Genomic DNA, 17415 nt, shown 5'->3' with positions numbered 1-17415 from the left:
TCACAACTCCATTTAGTGAACAGAAAAAAAACACCTTACAGAGAGGACAGCACACAAGCCCCTGTAGAAACCTATATTCTCTCTTCTGATCATTAAGGAGACCTCTGATGCGTGACATCCCAGAAATAGCCCCATGAGAGTGAGCTTTGATCCTGGGACTTTGATGATGTCACGTGAGTGTGTTTTGACACAGGATGCCAAAAGGATACTGTGACAGATGGCTGAGGAGCCTGCAGAGCTGTTATTGGTGTGAGAATTGGACTAAAATCAAGGAAATTGTGGCTAATTGAAAGAGAAACATATTTACTTCTCTATTTTTTATTTTTTATATTTTTGTCTGTTTGTTTGTTGGACGGCTCAGTTTATGTTAAACCTATTGTTGTTAACTTGGTATTATGCATGCACCTTGTAATTTTAAGGCATGAGTAATAACAGATTAGCTTGTATAAGTAGACAACAAACTTTTAATGCAAAAAAGCAATGTGATTTTCGTATTCAGCATGTCAAACTTCATGAAGAAATATTAAACCTGTCATTAAAATAAAGTAAGGGTGTCACCTGCTGGTGAACTGAAGAAGCTTGACAAACTGGTGCATGTTAATCCTGGAAAGCCGAATTAGGGTTCTTTTGCTTGTAACAGCAGAACACATTTGGTGCCAAATATTTGCTGCAGTTGCTGATATTTATATGGCCAAAAGGTATAATGAAATTATAATAGCTAGTAATGTAAATCAATGAGGTCTTTATAATAGTATAACAGACTACACTGTAGAAAAAAAAGTTGAGCCAATTTAAAATTTTAAGGCAACCAGATTTTTTGAGTTTTCTACATGTCATGCTGGAATAATTTAAACACTTTCTGTGTCATAACGTAATTATAATACATCATCATAAAGCATTAATTATGCATGGTGCATAGTTTTGCCATTTATGTGCTTTTAAAGGAGTAGTTCACTTCTAGAACAAAAAATTTACAGATAATGTACTCACCTCCTTGTCATTCAAGATGTTCATGTCTTTCTTTCTTCAGTCGTAAAGAAATTATGTTTTTTCAGGAAAACATTTCGGGATTTCTCAAAAGTTTAAATAATTAGTGATTTTCTTATCTGTTGTTTTACTTAAAAAATATTGATTTAACCACTAAGGTCAGATGGATTACTGTCACGGTCACTGTGTGTGGTTTTTAAAGCATCTTTAGGACTCACAGAGATGGATTATTTGCCTAAAAATCTTAATTTGTGTTTACCTGTCCAGTAGAAAGAAAGTAATATGCATTTGGGACAGCATGAGGGTGAGTAAAAGATGAGAGAAGTTTTAGTTTTGGGTGAACTATCCTCTTATCAATCATATGCTGTTGGTATGCTAATTCAAGATCAGCATAGACTAATAAGAGTAAAGTGCAACCTCTTGTGTACGTGTGAACTGTGTTTGTTTTAGGCTCCAAAAGAAATTAAAATATTTGCATAATATCAGGTGTCTGAAGATCAAGATCCCAGTCATTCAAAGGTGATGTGTCTGAACAAAATAAGATTCTTGTCTGTTGAGGGCAATGGATCTCTGGTACTATCACTGCATCCTCTGGGTCAGCATCAGAAGTTTGTTTATGGAAAAGTTGCTCCGCTCCCTGGAATTTGAGAAAGATGTGTTATAGTCTAACAATACAAACTGCTTTGAACTCCCATGGCACATTTCAAACTTAAAATATTTCAAATAAATACACAATATAATTTAACTTAGTAATAAATACATCAAATGTATGCACCATTTATGATCTGTAATACCGTTGTGTAACCAGTAGATGGTTGTATAGCCCTATATATCCATGACTGTGTATACCCTAGCTGCTGGAAACAGATTTCAGTCATAATTATTTGTATGTATTAGGTTTTGCATTTGGATATATATTTAGGCATTATTAAAGACTACTTTTTGTCAAAGTTTGTTCTATGTTGCAAATATGATCTAATTGAAGGCTATAACTGTATGTAGATAACCAGGTCCAGAAATGGTTGGGCTAAATCAAGACAACTTACCATGTGTATCCTGATAAAAAATGATGATTGATGATAATGATGATATCATTCGCTGTGCTATTCCTAAGAAATCATCTCAACAATGTAGATTGTACATTGTAGCAGAACAATGTAGCAGAACAATACTGATTAAAAAAAATAATAATAATACAAATATTTATATATTATTTTATATAATTAAAATGAAATAGGAAGCCGCTAAGAGACGCTCACATCCACACTGGGGGTGCAAAACTGACGCCTTCACTTCCAGGTCAAGAAGCTGTCAATCAAAAACTCAGTAGCCAATGAGAACACATCGCTGCTAGCCCCGCCCCCACAAGAGATTTGTGCCAGAATGGCGAACGAAAACTTCAGAATCATAAACGAAAACTCTGGAAGCGTATTTGTAAATACAGATCAACGAATGAAAGAGGATAAAACAGTCGCAAAACATGCAGTGTATTAAAAACGAAGTCAAACATTTTGCATGCAATTATTTATTTTTTCAGTTTCAAAGACATTTTATTCCGTTTCAATTTAAATTTTCATACGTTTCTTGAAAAATTACATTCATTTTAATTGGCACAAAATTAATCCCATATAAATTGATCAAACATGGTTATGATCAGCCAGCTTGGTCGTTACTTTAAGAAAGAAAAAAACTCTGGTCTATAGTGTTAAAAAAAATTGAGGAAACCCGTTGCCTTAAAATGATCAAGTAAATAATCATAAAAAAAAATAAGTTAAGTGAACCTGACAATTCACTTAACTTAATTTTTTTTATTATTATTTACTTGATAATTTTAAGGCAACGGGTTTCCTCAATTTTTTTAAGTTAAGTCAACATCACTTTTTGGAGTGATTAAGTTAACTAAATTTATCACTTTTTACAGTGTAGGACAGGAAGAGCTAAATAAACTTATCAGTGCATCTAAACCAACAACATGTTTATTAGATCCTGTACCCACTAAACTACTGAAAGAGTTGTTACCTGTAGCAGAAGAACCGCTTCTCAATATTATTAACTCATCGTTATCTTTAGGTCACTTCCAACCATTCAAGCTGGCGGTTATTAAGCCTCTTATTAAGAAACCACAACTAGATTCTAATGAACTGGCAAATTACAGACCCATTTCAAATCTTACATTTGTGTCTAAAATTTTAGAAAATGTTGTATCTGCTCAATTGTGCTCCTTCTTGCAAAAAAAGATCTCTATGAAGAATTTCAGTCAGGTTTCAGGCCTCACCATAGTACAGAAACTGCACTTGTTAAAATTACAAATGACTTACTTCTTGCTTCAGACCAAGGCTGCATCTCATTGCTAGTATTACTTGATCTTAGTGCTGCGTTCGACACTATAGACCATGACACACTCATTGATCGATTACAAAACTATACTGGTATTCAAGGACAGGCTTTAAGATGGTTTAGATCCTACCTGTCCGATCGCTACCACTTTGTTCATTTAAATGGGGAGTCATCACAATTATCACCAGTAAAGTATGGAGTACCACAAGGATCTGTCCTAGGTCCTCTGCTATTTTCAAAATACATGTTGCCCCTTGGTAATATTATTAGCAAATACGGGTCTAGTTTTCACTGTTATGCTGATGATACTCAACTATATATCTCAACAAGACCAGATGAAACTTCTAAACTAAGCTAATAGATTGTGTAAAAAATGTAAAAGATTGGATGACCAATAATTTCCTCCTATTAAATTCAGATAAGACAGAGATAATACTTTTTGGACCAAAAAACAGTACACAGAATCTCTTGGATTCTTTTTATAATGATATTGGATTGGATTGGATTCAATTTATTGTCATTGCACATGTAGATACAAGGCAACGAAATGCAATAGAGAAGAAAAATACAGCACAACATGAGGAAAGGAAGGAGAAAAAAATAATCCTCACACTATGCTCCTGAACGGGAGTACAGTGTGAGAACAGACAAAAAACCTCAGCATAGAGCACAGTCAATACAGGAACTTGCAGAGAGTAATCCAGTTCAGACGACCAGCCATCCGGTCTGCAGCCATTACAGCGTTAACACAGACCCGTTATCAGACTGACGGGAAGAAGCGGCAAAGGCATTGGATGTGGGTAAAGGGAGGTGAATGAATATCTGTATCTATGAGCGTATGAGTGTGTGTATGTGTAAGTTCGTGTGCCTAGAGATCCGCCGCGGTGGCACTCCAAACAAGTTGTCTCAGTCCGCAGGTTGTGGTGCGACACAGCAATTGCCATGGAAACGACCTTGGCCGGAACCCAAACGCTCGACAATCACAAGGTGTCTGTTGAGGGGGGGAGGGAAGAAAGAGCGTCTCCCTGCAGCATTCGTCCGGGGAGTTAGATTCCAGAGCAACCTTGCCAAGCTGTTCTGTTGTTTTGGGAAGCCGAAAAGAGATAAGATTGTTTGGTCTTTGGGCGAACAGCTGCCTAATTTCACAGCTATTCTCATTGTCCATTCTGATCTCCTAGTCCATCAATTTTCCTTTCCAAAGCCGAGAGCTTATCCGTGATCGAATCCATATTGCGGTTAATAGTCTCTGTCTCAGAGGCGACCGCTCTGCCGACTGCTTCAATCATGACGGGCAGCCTTGTGAGGTTTTGGACAGCTGTTCCCGTCTCCTTAATTCTCCGATAATTCAGGGCAACGCCTAATCCAATCAGCAGAAACCCAGTTATCATGGTTCCGAATAGGTAGATGTCTTCAATGTCCTCCACGGAAAGAGCCGCCAGACACACGACCCGCCACCTCTCCCATGCGTCCATCGTGTAGCCAGCTGCGAAAGTTCCAGCAGGACACCCGGGCTCTCCCGATCCCAAACTTCTAGTCGAGAAGATGGTGTCAATTGCGTTAAGAGACCAGTTGATCAGATCCATAATTTCGGTTTTATCGAATAGTGCAGAGAGAGTCTCTTCAGTGTTAGACAAGGACAAGATGAGAGAGCAAGCAGGGGAGGTAAGGGTAGGGAGGGAAGAAAATGTGACCGCCTTCGCTGAGAGCCAAACGAGGAATTGGTATGTTATAATACCAATATGTTATAATAATGCAGTGATATAATATTAATGCAGAGTGAGTGAACGTCAGTTTTTGGCCATGCAATATAGACAGTGTTTACTTGACTGTACACTTTACAATGCATTCACTTTATTTATTTGTTTTATTACTTTCTGAAAGCAATGTATGTCCAAGTAATGAAGTAAATTCCAAGCATGAAGTAAACTTAATTACTCAAAAATGTGTCTTAAAACATCTTCAGGTTATTTAACAATGCACTTTGAAAGTATACTTTCAATGCAGTTACAATGATAATTTTCAGCACAGTTAGAAAATACTCATAAAATATATTTAAGTGCAAATAAATATACTTATAAAAACTTTCAATTCAAGTATATTTTTGTAAAATATATATATTTTTTGAAAATATACTAAATTACAATTATTTTAAAGTGTGTTAAAAGTTGTATTGTGAAAATAGTCAAAAGCATGCTGCTAATATACTTTTTGTATATTTAAAAATAGTAAATGTTTAGTTAGTATTTGCAATGTACTATTAAAACAGGAAATATATTACAAATACAATAAAGTATACTTTTTTTTCCCACTAGGGTGCCCTTACTTTTCATCTGTTGTCTAGAAGCATAAGTGAATGTGAGCAGTGAGGAGGTTTTTGTCATGCTGTGAATCACTGTGATACCCATTCAGAGTCATCCCATGTCTTACAGTAATACACTGCAGAATCATCCACATCCACATTACTGACTGACAGATGATAGTCTGACTGGGTTGGATAAGACACTATAAGTTTAGACGAGGAGAATCCAGATCCAAATGTTGGAGATCTCCAGCTGTGATAAGAGTTTAAAACAAACTGAGATGCTTCTCCTGTGACCTGTTTATACCAGTGTCCACCATCAGTAGAGCTGCCTGTGTTACAGACCAACGAGAGCGTTTCTCTTTTACTGACTGTGATTAATGGAGGACTCTGAGTCACTTCAGTCACTCCACTGACACCTGCAGAATAAACACACACCATCACTGATACACAACACTTAATCTTTTTTTTGTTTGTTTGAATTTACAAACCCAATTCCAAAAAAGTTGGGACACTGTAAATTACGAATAAAAAAGTAATGCAATAATTTACAAATCTCATAAACTATATAGAGAATATAGATAACATCAAATGTTTAATGTGAGACATTTTGAAATGTCATGCCAAATATTGGCTCATTTTGGATTTCATGAGAGCAACACATTCCAAAAAAGTTGGGACAGGTAGCAATAAGAGGCCGGAAAAGTTAAATGTACATATAAGGAACAGCTGGAGGACCAATTTGCAACTTATTAGGTCAATTGGCAACATGATTGGGTATAAAAAGAGCCTCTCAGAGTGGCAGTGTCTCTCAGAAGTCAAGATGGAAAGAGGATCAACAATTCCCCCAATGCTGCGGCGAAAAATAGTGGAGCAATATCAGAAAGGAGTTTCTCAGAGAAAAATTGCAAAGAGTTTGACGTTATCATCATCTACAGTGCATAATATCATCCAAAGATTCAGAGAATCTGGAACAATCTCTGTGCGTAAGGGTCAAGGCAGGAAAACCATACTGGATGCCCGTGATCTTCGGGCCCTTAGACGGCATTGCATCAGATACAGAAATGCTACTTAATGGAAATCACAACATGGGCTCAGGAATACTTCCAGAAAACATTGTCGGTGAACACAATCCACCGTGCCATTCGCTGTTGCCGGCTAAAACTCTATAGGTCAAAAAAGAAGCCATATCTAAACATGATCCAGAAGCACAGGTGTTTTCTCTGGGCCAAGGTTTATTTAAAATGGACTGTGGCAAAGTGGAAAACTGTTCTGTGGTCAGACGAATCAAAATTTGAAGTTCTTTTTGGAAAACTGGGACGCCATGTCATCCGGACTAAAGAGGACAAGGACAACCCAAGTTGTTATCAGCGCTCAGTTCAGAAGCCTGCATCTCTGATGGTATGGGGTTGCATGAGTGCGTGTGGCATGGGCAGCTTACACATCTGGAAAGGCACCATCAATGCTGAAAGGTATATCCAAGTTCTAGAACAACATATGCTCCCATCCAGACGTTGTCTCTTTCAGGGAAGACCTTGCATTTTCCAACATGACAATGCCAGACCACATACTGCATCAATTACAACATCATGGCTGCGTAGAAGGAGGATCCGGGTACTGAAATGGCCAGCCTGCAGTCCAGATCTTTCACCCATAGAAAACATTTGGCGTATCATAAAGAGGAAGATGCGACAAAGAAGACCTAAGACAGTTGAGCAACTAGAAGCCTGTATTAGACAAGAATGGGACAACATTCCTATTTCTAAACTTGAGCAACTTGTCTCCTCAGTCCCCAGACGTTTGCAGACTGTTATAAAAAGAAGAGGGGATGCCACACAGTGGTAAATGTGGCCATGGCCTTGTCCCAACTTTTTTGAGATGTGTTGATGCCATGAAATTTAAAATAAACTTATTTTTCCCTTAAAATTATACATTTTCTCAGTTTAAACATTTAATATGTCATCTATGTTGTATTCTGAATAAAATATTGAAATTTGAAACTTCCACATCATTGCATTCTGTTTTTATTCACAATTTGTACAGTGTCCCAACTTTTTTGGAATCGGGTTTGCACTTTTTGTATGTACAGGTGCATCTCATGTTTTTTTTTTAAATAACATTTCAAAAATGAAAACATTTAAAAAGTTCCTTTGTTTTATTTTTTGATGATTGGAGCTTACAGCTCATGAAAGTCAAAAATCCAGTATCTCAAAATATTACAATATTTGTAAACTATATATAATAGTTTCAATTAATGATCATCCCTACAGTATAAATTCTGTGTGTCTCTTGTTCTTTGAAAGTTGACTGGAAGGAAAAAATTGGGCAGGAAAAGGTGCACAAACAACAGGGATGACAGCAAGCTTGAGAATACGATCAAGCAAAGCAGATTAAAACACTTGGGAGAGCTTCACGAGGAGTGGACTGAAGCTGGAGTCAATGCATCAAGAGTCACCACGCTCAGACGTCTTCAGGAAAAGGGCTACCAAGCCACTTCTGACACAGAAACAACGTCTGAAGCATCTTACCTGGCTAAGGAGAAAAAGAACTGGACTGTTGCTCAGTGGTCCAAAGTCCTCCTTTCAGATAAAATAAAAATTTTGCATTTCATTTGGAAATCTAGGTCTGGAGAGGCACAGAATCCAAGCTGCTTGAAGTCCAGTGTGAAGTTTCTGAAGTCAGAGATGATTTGGGGTGCCGTGACATCTGCTGGTATTGGTCCATTGTGTTTTATCAAATCCAAAGTCAATGCAGCCATCTACCAGGAGATTTGGGAGCACTTTATGTTTAAATCTGCTGACAAGCTTTATGGAGATGCTGATTCCCTTTTCCAGCAGGACTTTAGCACATGTCCACACTGCCAAAACCACTTCCAAGTGGTTTGCTGAGCATGATATTACTGTGCTTGATTGCCAACATGCCTGACCTGAACCCTGTATGGAATCAATGGGATATTTTCAAGACAAAGATAAGAAACAGTCAATCCACCAATACAGACGAGCTGAAGGCTCAACATGCCGCAGCATTGCCACAGGCTGATCGCTTCCATGCCACACTTCACTGATATCAGAGTTTGTGCTAAAGGAGCCCCGACCAAGTATTGGGTGCATAAATTAACATACTTTGAAGAACTTGAACTTTTGTTTTGCAAATCCTTTTGATTGTTCTTAGGAAACACGCTAATATTTTGGGATACTGGATTTGACTTCCATGAGCTGTAAGCTCTATAATAAAAAAAAAAAGCAGTTCTGAAACTGAAAAACCAGTTTCCCATGTTCAAACTCCGAGTTAGGAACCTCCTTACTGAAACAGGTCCCAGCTCCTTTTAATAAAAAAAAATAAAAACACTTTATTGAAGTATGAGATTTATTTGGATTACAAACAGGTACACCATCTCCTGAATGAAGCACTGAATTAATCTCCAAAATGTGAAATTTTTTCCGACGGACAACTCTGCACGATTTAATGCATGCATAGCCACGGGCGGTTGGGCAACAGCTCTTTTTGTCAGGACACTGGCCATCATGGTAACACTTTCTATCACACACTGGAGGCCTCCTCGGTTTGGGACATCGACCCGGCCTCACTGCATGGACATAGATAGTCAGTCCATTTAGTGGCATTAAGTCTCCAACATACAGCACTAAACTGGGCATGAGGAGTTACACCTACAGAGTGAACCATTTTATTCAGGTAAATTAAGTAAAGCCAATCTGTGCTTGAAACATTGCTATGGGCTTAATATTTTAAACATTGAAAATTTGATGAGTTATATTAAAAGACATGAAAAAAAAAAACAACTCAAAAACGATTCATGAGCCAAAAATGAACGCAAAAACATACCTATATATGGAGCCATACAGTGACGTCCACAACCATTGCTGCAGCATCTCTCTTAATTTGGACATTCACGGTCATCGTCACAGAACACAGAACAAGCTCCTATTCTAAAGCTTTCATTTGGACACGCTCCAGGCTCTGCTGATATGCAGGAAGAAGAAAAGAAAAGAAAAGAAAAAAACCCACACACACACCACTGCTGACAGTCTCATTCACTGGAAAATAATAGTTTTTGGAATTTCAAAGTAAAGATCATTGGAGTGCATTTTAAAAGAAAATACCACTTCAGTCTGTCAATTGCATTACTTGCTGCTTCTTTGTAATTGTGAAACCTAGCATTTTCTGAGCAGAAAATGTTCATAACATTTTATTTCCGTTTCTTTTGGAAGACCTCTAGCAACCATTAACCAAAATTCACTGAAAACAGGCAGCAAGCATGCGGTCACAGAGTCCTCCAGAGCAGTCTGAACCACATCCTCCACGGGAAGGCACAACCATCAGCTCCTCTAGACAGTGACCGGGTCTTATAGAAAACGATTCAAGAGGATCATTAGGGGAAGCCAGGGAGCGCTGTAATAGTGCATTTCTGTATTTGCAAGGTTTGTGTATCAAACCTTAAAATAAAAATGTAGGCTTATATATTTATCAGCTTCAAAAGAAAGTAATAATATTCATCCCTAAACTGTCAATTGGCTTATTCAAGTGCAAGAAGCTATATTTAGTTGCCCAGGCTATACTGCATGTAGTTGTTAAAGAGGGGAAGATTTTATTATTTTTTTTCCAGGATTTGATGGCATGGTAACAATTTTGAAGTCATATTAATACTAGTGTTCTTGTTAAAAAAAGCCTACCTTGGTCTTTTTCGTTTTCCTTGTAAAATGAAGAGGAAAGAAGATGCCTAAAAGAACTTAAGCATGAAAGTTTTATGTAGCCTACTTAAGCAAAGGTACTGCATGGGTTTGGAGTCTTATTTTGTAAAGTAATTATTTCTGGATATTATATTCTGGATATGCAGACACAATAAAACAGCAGTCACGAGCTGTCATCTTCTCGACCTGCGCTCTCACGATGATCTCTGCACTGAACTCTACCAACCCTGATCAAACTCAGCTGCCTGTAGCTTTTAATAGCCTGATCTTGAAGACCTTGATTAGCTGGATCAGGTGTGTTTGATTAGTGTAGAAGCCAGTAAGAGCAGCATTACGCCGATTTCACACCGCAAGCGTGAACAGCATGTATTTTTTTCGGCGTCCGTGTTAACGCCTGTTGCACTGGTCAATATAATTGATTTTCAATAGCTTTAAAACCTTGGTTAGGCTATACCACGTGGTATGGAAGATAATGATAGACTACAATAGCCATTGAATTGAAACGTTGATATGCAGTGCTGTACACTGTAAAAACGAACACGTTGATTCAACTTAAAATAATTGTAACCTGGCTGCCTTAAAATGTTGTGTTAAATGAGCTAAAAAAACGTATGCGTTTTAAACATATGTTGGAGTTCCTTAAATAATTAATAGTTGGGGTAACAAAGGTGAAGCTGAATATAGACATTGCATGTAATGTGTACAGCGTTACCGGTGAAACCTTGCTCTCTGCCGCTTCAACAGCGCCTCCTGCTGGCAGATAATTTATTTGCATATATATATGCCTCCACAAATAGTGTAAATCTGTGAGACTATGGTATAAATAAATTCAACTTTATAACAGTTTCACTGCAATTCATGTTATAATGTTAGAATTAAAGAACAATAAACATAATACATGAACTATGGACCTATAATTTGACTTTACATGTATACCCTTTTTTTTGTTAATTATTATTGATTGATGATTGATCCAGGGGGGACTGGGACAAAATTTTAGGCCGGGAAATCTCACACTCATCCAGGCCATCCCACAAATTCTGAAACACAGACAACCCTATTTTTGTATGGCCATTACATTAAAAGGTTTAAGACTAATAGGTTTAGTAAAATATGAGTATATTATGGTGTAACATTTTTGTGTAATAACCTCAAAATTTACATACAGCTTTTCTGAGTCATTTATATAAAACTATGTTGTATCAACAGGTGTCTCCTGTGTTAGTAAGAATTGGTGTTCAGAAAGTACTCACCTACATAATGAATTTGACTTATAGAATTTACAAAAATAAATCATGAATTTATGTATTGAATGTATTGGTGTAAGGTTGTGATGTGATATGGTACCACATAATTCATTAACAAAAAAAAAAAAAAAATCTAAATCAGAAGAATTTATTGAAGTTGAATTATTTGAATGTCATTGCTGTTCACTGAAACTAAAAACAAGTGTCAACAAAAGTTGGACTGTAAAGAAATGGGGAATGTTGCAAAAGTCTTTGATTTTTTAAATTAGAATTGCACTTTCAATATATTATCAATATAACCCATTTCACAGAGAAATGACGGTATTCTGAGACGGAAATAAGTGCTCTAACATGTGCTGAAACAATGCCATTTCACTTATTTTCCATGCTTGTTCTTCCTCATGTAGGAAGCGATGGATGATGAGATCTCAGCAGATTTCTTGTTCTGTCCAAAATACTCAAGAAACTGGCCATCAGGTCCCACCAGATACATTATGATGGTGTGATCAACCTGCAGTTATGAGAAAATACAATATATGCATGCTGAGTACAGGCTTGTGAGATTATTAGGAATTATTTCATTAAACAGACATTTCACCCAAAAATTTAAATTCTGTCATCATTTGCTCACCCTCAAGTGTTTATTTCTTCTGCTGAACACAAAGAATATGACCCGAATTCCGGAAATGTTGGGACATTTTTTACATTTGAATAAAATGAAAACTGAAAGACTTTCAAAATCACATGAGCCAATATTTTATTCACAATAGAACACAGAGAACATAAATGTTTAAACTGAGAAATTTTACACTTTTATCCACTAAATGAGCTCATTTCTAATTCAATGCCTGCTACAGGTAAAAGATGGCACGGGGCAACAAAGGGCTGAAAAAGTAAGAAATTTTGAAAAGATTCAGCTGGGAGAACATCTAGCAACTAATTAAGTTAATTGACATCAGGTCTGAAACATGATTAGCTATAAAAGGAATGTCTTAGAGAGCCAGAGTCTCTCAGAAGTAAAGATGGGCAGAGGCTCTCCAATCTGTGAAAGAGTGCGTAAAAAGATTGTGGAATCCGCTGTGCCATCTGCAGATGCTAACTAAAGCTCTATCATGCAAAAAGGAAGCCATATGTGAATATGGTCCAGAAGCGCCATCGTGTCCTGTGGGCCAAGGCTCATTTAAAATGGACTGTTTCAAAGTGTTCTATAGTCAGACGAGCCCAAATTTGACATTCTTGTTGGAAATCACGGACGTCGTGTCCTCCGAGCTAAAGAGGAGGGAGACCTTCCAGCATGTCATCAGTGTTCAGTTCAAAAGCCAGCATCTCTGATGGTATGGGGGTGCATAAGTGCATACGGTATGGGCCGCTTGCATGTTTTGGAGGGCACTATGAATGCTGAAAGTTATATAAAGGTTTTAGAGCAACATATGCTCCACTCCAGTCGACGTCTATTTCAGGGAAGGCCTTGTATATTTCAGCAGGACAAAGCAAAACCACATACTGCAGCTATTACAACAGCATGGCTTCGTAGCAGAAGAGTCCGGGTGCTGAATTGGCCTGCTTGCAGTCCAGATATTTCACTTATAGAGAACATTTGGCGCATCACTAAACGAAAAATACGCCAAGGACGACCACAAACTCTCCAGCAGCTGGACACCTCAGGCAAGAATGGGACCAAATTCCAACACCAAAACTCTAGACACTAATAACCTCGATGCCCAGATGTGTTCAAACTGTTTTGAAAAGAAGAGGAGATGCTACACCACGATAAACATGCCCCCGTCCCACCTATTTTGAGACCTGTAGCAGGCATCAGATTTGAAATGAGGTCATTTTGAGCATAAAATTGTAAAATGTCTCAGTTTGATCTATGTTCTATTGTGAATAAAATATTGGCTCATGTGATTTTGAAATTCTTTTAGTTTTAATTTTATTCAAATTTAAAACACGTCCCAACATTTCTGGAACTCAGGTTGTATATTTTGAAGAATGTTGGTAACCAAACAGTAGACAGTAGCCATTCCAAGGTATTTTTTCTCTCTCCATACTGTGGAAGTCAACAGCTACCATCATCTGTCGTCTTTTAGGTGAGTAAATGACAGAATTTTCATTTTGGGTGAACTATCCCTTTACTATAAGGCAGGAAAATATCTGTTGTCTCACATCAGGTTATTACACATGTAAAACTAAATTATTTTACATTATAAACTAAACACTCACAATGTAGTCGTTGTCTTCATCTTTTGGGCCCTGGCTGTAATACACTCTGTAGGCTCTGGAGATTTGCTCAATCTGAGCAGTTGTGCCTGTCAGACCAATCAGCTTGGGGGAAAACTCTGCATGTGAGACATTGAAAATTATAAATGACAAGGAATCATATTACAGCATTCGGTGAGTGTAGAGTGATAAAGATGATCCCTGCTCACCTTTGACATAGGCTGCCAGAGCTTCTGGTGTGTCTCTATCAGGATCAATGGTGATGAGAATTGGTGTTATGTCTGGAAGTGTTTTAATTCGATCTGTGACAGAAAATTAACAGGTTTTGCTTGAAAATGTTTATGGTGTTCTTTCTCTTTAAAATAAATGCCACTTCTTGTGATTTTACTGATTTAAGAATAATTATAATACAAAAAACAAGTATTACATAAATAATAATGTATGTAACGTAATTTAATATAATATAAATTGCATTTTTCATATAACACATTTCCAAAGTCTATTGATACTTTAATATCAATCAGATATTTAAAAAAATATATGTACATTTAAATATATTATATATTTAAAAATAGGAAATCAAGGTCTGAACTTGATTTTCTTAATTTGTATAAAAAAAATTTAATAAAATCAAGCCCCTATTTCATTGCAAAAATTTAATAATTGTCATTATGAACTATTTTTGTATTTAAGAACATCCAGTTCTTGGAATCACAAAAATAATTGTGGTTAACTCTTTTAATATATTAACACTCCCAGTTTCTGTTCATAAAAAAGACTGAAAACAAGTAGCTTTATCATAATTACAGTAGAACATACTGGTGGAAGTATAATAATTTATACGAGGGGCCTCTGAATATGACGTTGGACAATGGGGGGCCTTTAAGTCAAAAGAGTTGAGAATCACTACTTTTTATTTGGAAAGCACATTTCCATAGTCCAAGGACACTTTAGTATGACTTAACTACTATTTTTAAATTGAATAGTAGTTTAAGTGAACAAATACTTTATGACCACTGTATAAAATACAATTCAGCTTACAGACATTTTCATATGATTTTCAAAAATCTAAAACATGAGAAGTGAATCAATGCTGAGAGCTTTATAAAGCATGTAAATCTAAACTGTGGCTCTACGTAATAAAAAAAATGAAATGCTACATTACCAATCTCATCAACAGCCTCAATCATTTTCTCCAGTTCATCAGGACAGATGTCTGGACAGTGTGTGAAACCAAAATAGATTAGCAGCCACTGGCCGAGGAAATCTTCACTCTTTGTGGGTTTATTGTTGTGGTCGATGAGTGAGAATGGACCTCCAAGTGCTGCTTTTCCCATCGACTTTGTTCTTTCTTTCTCAATCACTACAACACCAAAAACACATCAACAACAACGCTCTCATTATGATGTGGAGGACTTGCATAAAATAAGGAGGTCAAAGCAATGCGGTGTATATTAATCACTTATACATGCTGTTCAGGTGCATAAATCCATGTCCTTACTTTCCTCTTTTTCTCTCTTGAAGTATTTCATCCCTAGAAGAAGACCTCCACCCAACGCAAACGTGATAGCAAGAGACTTCCATGTAACTGGCTGTGGAAAAGAGACATCAGTACCATTGGTAAGTCTGATGGAAATACACTTAATAGTCAGTAATGTCTGAAGAAATGTTGAACAAATCTGAGAAGTGCCCTACTTTTGGGCTAGTAAAATGGTAAAGAGAGCTGTGTAGTGCTGTAAATGATGCTTACGCCACTCTTCTTGTTGTTTGATTTGTCTCTTTTAGATGAGGGTGGTGGAGGTAGAGTGGACAGAAGCCGTATGTTCAGAAAGGACACACACGGTGCTGCCCTACACGTCCTTAACTGCTGAAGAAGAAGGTCACATAGAATAAATAAAAGGCAGCGGCAAATAGATATAAAAAGTACAAAAAGCTATAGATTTTATTTACACTATGTTAAAATAGCAGGATTTTCTGCTATTTATACTACTGCAAATAATGCCAATCATCTGCACCTCAGTATTGTAGTACATTATAAAATAGTATGCAATGATAACATAGTGTAAATTATAATTCTAATTCAAATTATTAAATGGAAGCCACCATACTGGGACAATATAAGCCCTCCCTACACCTACACTAACCCTAATCGATACTTTATTTGAAACTTTTCGATTATTTCCCTCATTTTTATTGAAAATAAATGCCTTTCCGATGTGATATGAGATTTGAAAAGCAAGAAAAAGTTCAGCAAAAGGTGGATTCAAACTCAGGTCAATCGTGTCAAAAAAGACCTAATTCACTGCAAAATTTAAAATTTATTTAAAAAGTACTATTATTTGAATGATGTAGGGCCTTGAAAATGAAGATTCCAAAAGAAACAATTCCCAATATCTCTGGAACCGAACCATATAGGACCTTAAAAATGAAGATGCCAAATGGGAAGTTTGTTAAGACCCAATATCTAAAAGGGTATTATATCTCTAACACTTTTTGAATTACACGCCTGCGAACTTTGGAGAAAAAAACTTGAAAATTGCTCTCTCCCCATTTTTGAAAGGTCACCACTGGCACATAATGCAACAAAAATAGCTAAAATCAACAGATTATAATAATAATCTACCGATCTTGGTGTAAAAATAAAATAACGATGCTGCCATCTTTCAAAGTCATTTTTAACCCTGTGTAATTTGGCTCTGAATCTCAGGTGCAAACTGACATTTTGACCCCCCCATGGATTATTCATCCATGACATTTCTTGGCTTTCATTACTATACAGTATATGTCTATCTTTCTTCAGAAAACATATTAGCAAAATAAAAAATTGAGCCAGGAACCTGAATTGACACGGAATGACCCAGGCGATATAGCAGAACATACCAATAGGAATATAATAACTGTTATGAGGGGCCTTTCAATATTGTGTTGAACAATTGGAGTCAAAAAGGATGGGAACCACGTTACAATATAAGTGACATCACATTTAAAGGTACAATAACACAACACATTTAAATGAATATTAAAATTGATTCAAACTAAACTGGTAACACTTCAGTCAGACCAACTACTTTACACACAAAGCCGTAGGTTACATAATTAGTATTTCTGGCAGTATTTATGAATGACTGAATAAAAGAGCCAGTGGCCTACCAGTGTGTTGCTGTGTGACAGCCCTGCAGGCGCGTGCGCTGATCCGGACACACTGCAGGGACTCTGGACATTATAACACTTACTTATACACATCGATCTGAACGCCTGACATCTTAAACTCTTTAAACTGAACACTAACCCCGTTGTGCTTAACATCATGCTTCCCCGACGCGGGACTGACTGTCGGCTTACACAACCTACGCTGCGTTACTTAAGGCGCATACTGACTAGATACCGGATGTGACGTAAGGTAACCGCTTTTTCGCTTTAAATAAAAAAAATTATAATAAACAAACGATTACTTAAAAAAAACTGAAACATGTATTTGTTTTAAATAATTATTTTGCGCTTATGAACATATACTTACAAAAACAGCACTTTCTCCTTTACTGTAGAATTGTAGTGTAATTACATTATATTTTATTATTATTATTATTATTATTATTATTATTATTAATAGTAGTAG

At 36.7% G+C, this 17415-nt stretch overlaps 1 protein-coding gene across 4 annotated transcripts; it reads right to left on the bottom strand.

Moving 5' to 3' along the window:
- Window positions 1-8977: 8977 nt before the first annotated feature.
- Window positions 8978-17196, bottom strand: sco1 (synthesis of cytochrome C oxidase 1). Of its 4 annotated transcripts, none has more exons than XM_079405928.1 (8): window positions 17089-17194; window positions 16950-17012; window positions 15550-15663; window positions 15301-15391; window positions 14965-15162; window positions 14009-14101; window positions 13803-13918; window positions 11712-12090 (listed from the first exon to the last, which is right to left on the bottom strand). In XM_079405928.1, exons 4-8 carry the CDS (start codon window positions 15329-15331, stop codon window positions 11956-11958), a joined length of 573 nt encoding a protein of 190 aa, XP_079262054.1. In that variant the 5' UTR covers window positions 15332-15391; window positions 15550-15663; window positions 16950-17012; window positions 17089-17194; the 3' UTR covers window positions 11712-11955. The 4 variants fall into 4 exon arrangements, with proteins under 4 accessions (XP_079262053.1, XP_079262052.1, XP_079262054.1 ...); XM_079405929.1 differs by having other exon boundaries at window positions 15550-15666; window positions 17089-17174; XM_079405927.1 differs by having other exon boundaries at window positions 8978-12090; window positions 16950-17196.
- Between the last annotated feature and the right edge of the window lie 219 nt (window positions 17197-17415).

The sequence above is a fragment of the Barbus barbus genome (assembly GCF_936440315.1).
Source record: "Barbus barbus genome assembly, chromosome: 4".
In the NCBI taxonomy this organism is placed as follows: domain Eukaryota; kingdom Metazoa; phylum Chordata; class Actinopteri; order Cypriniformes; family Cyprinidae; genus Barbus; species Barbus barbus.
The sequence above is the reverse complement of the archived record's forward strand: the minus strand, read 5'-3'. Positions and strand labels throughout refer to the sequence as shown.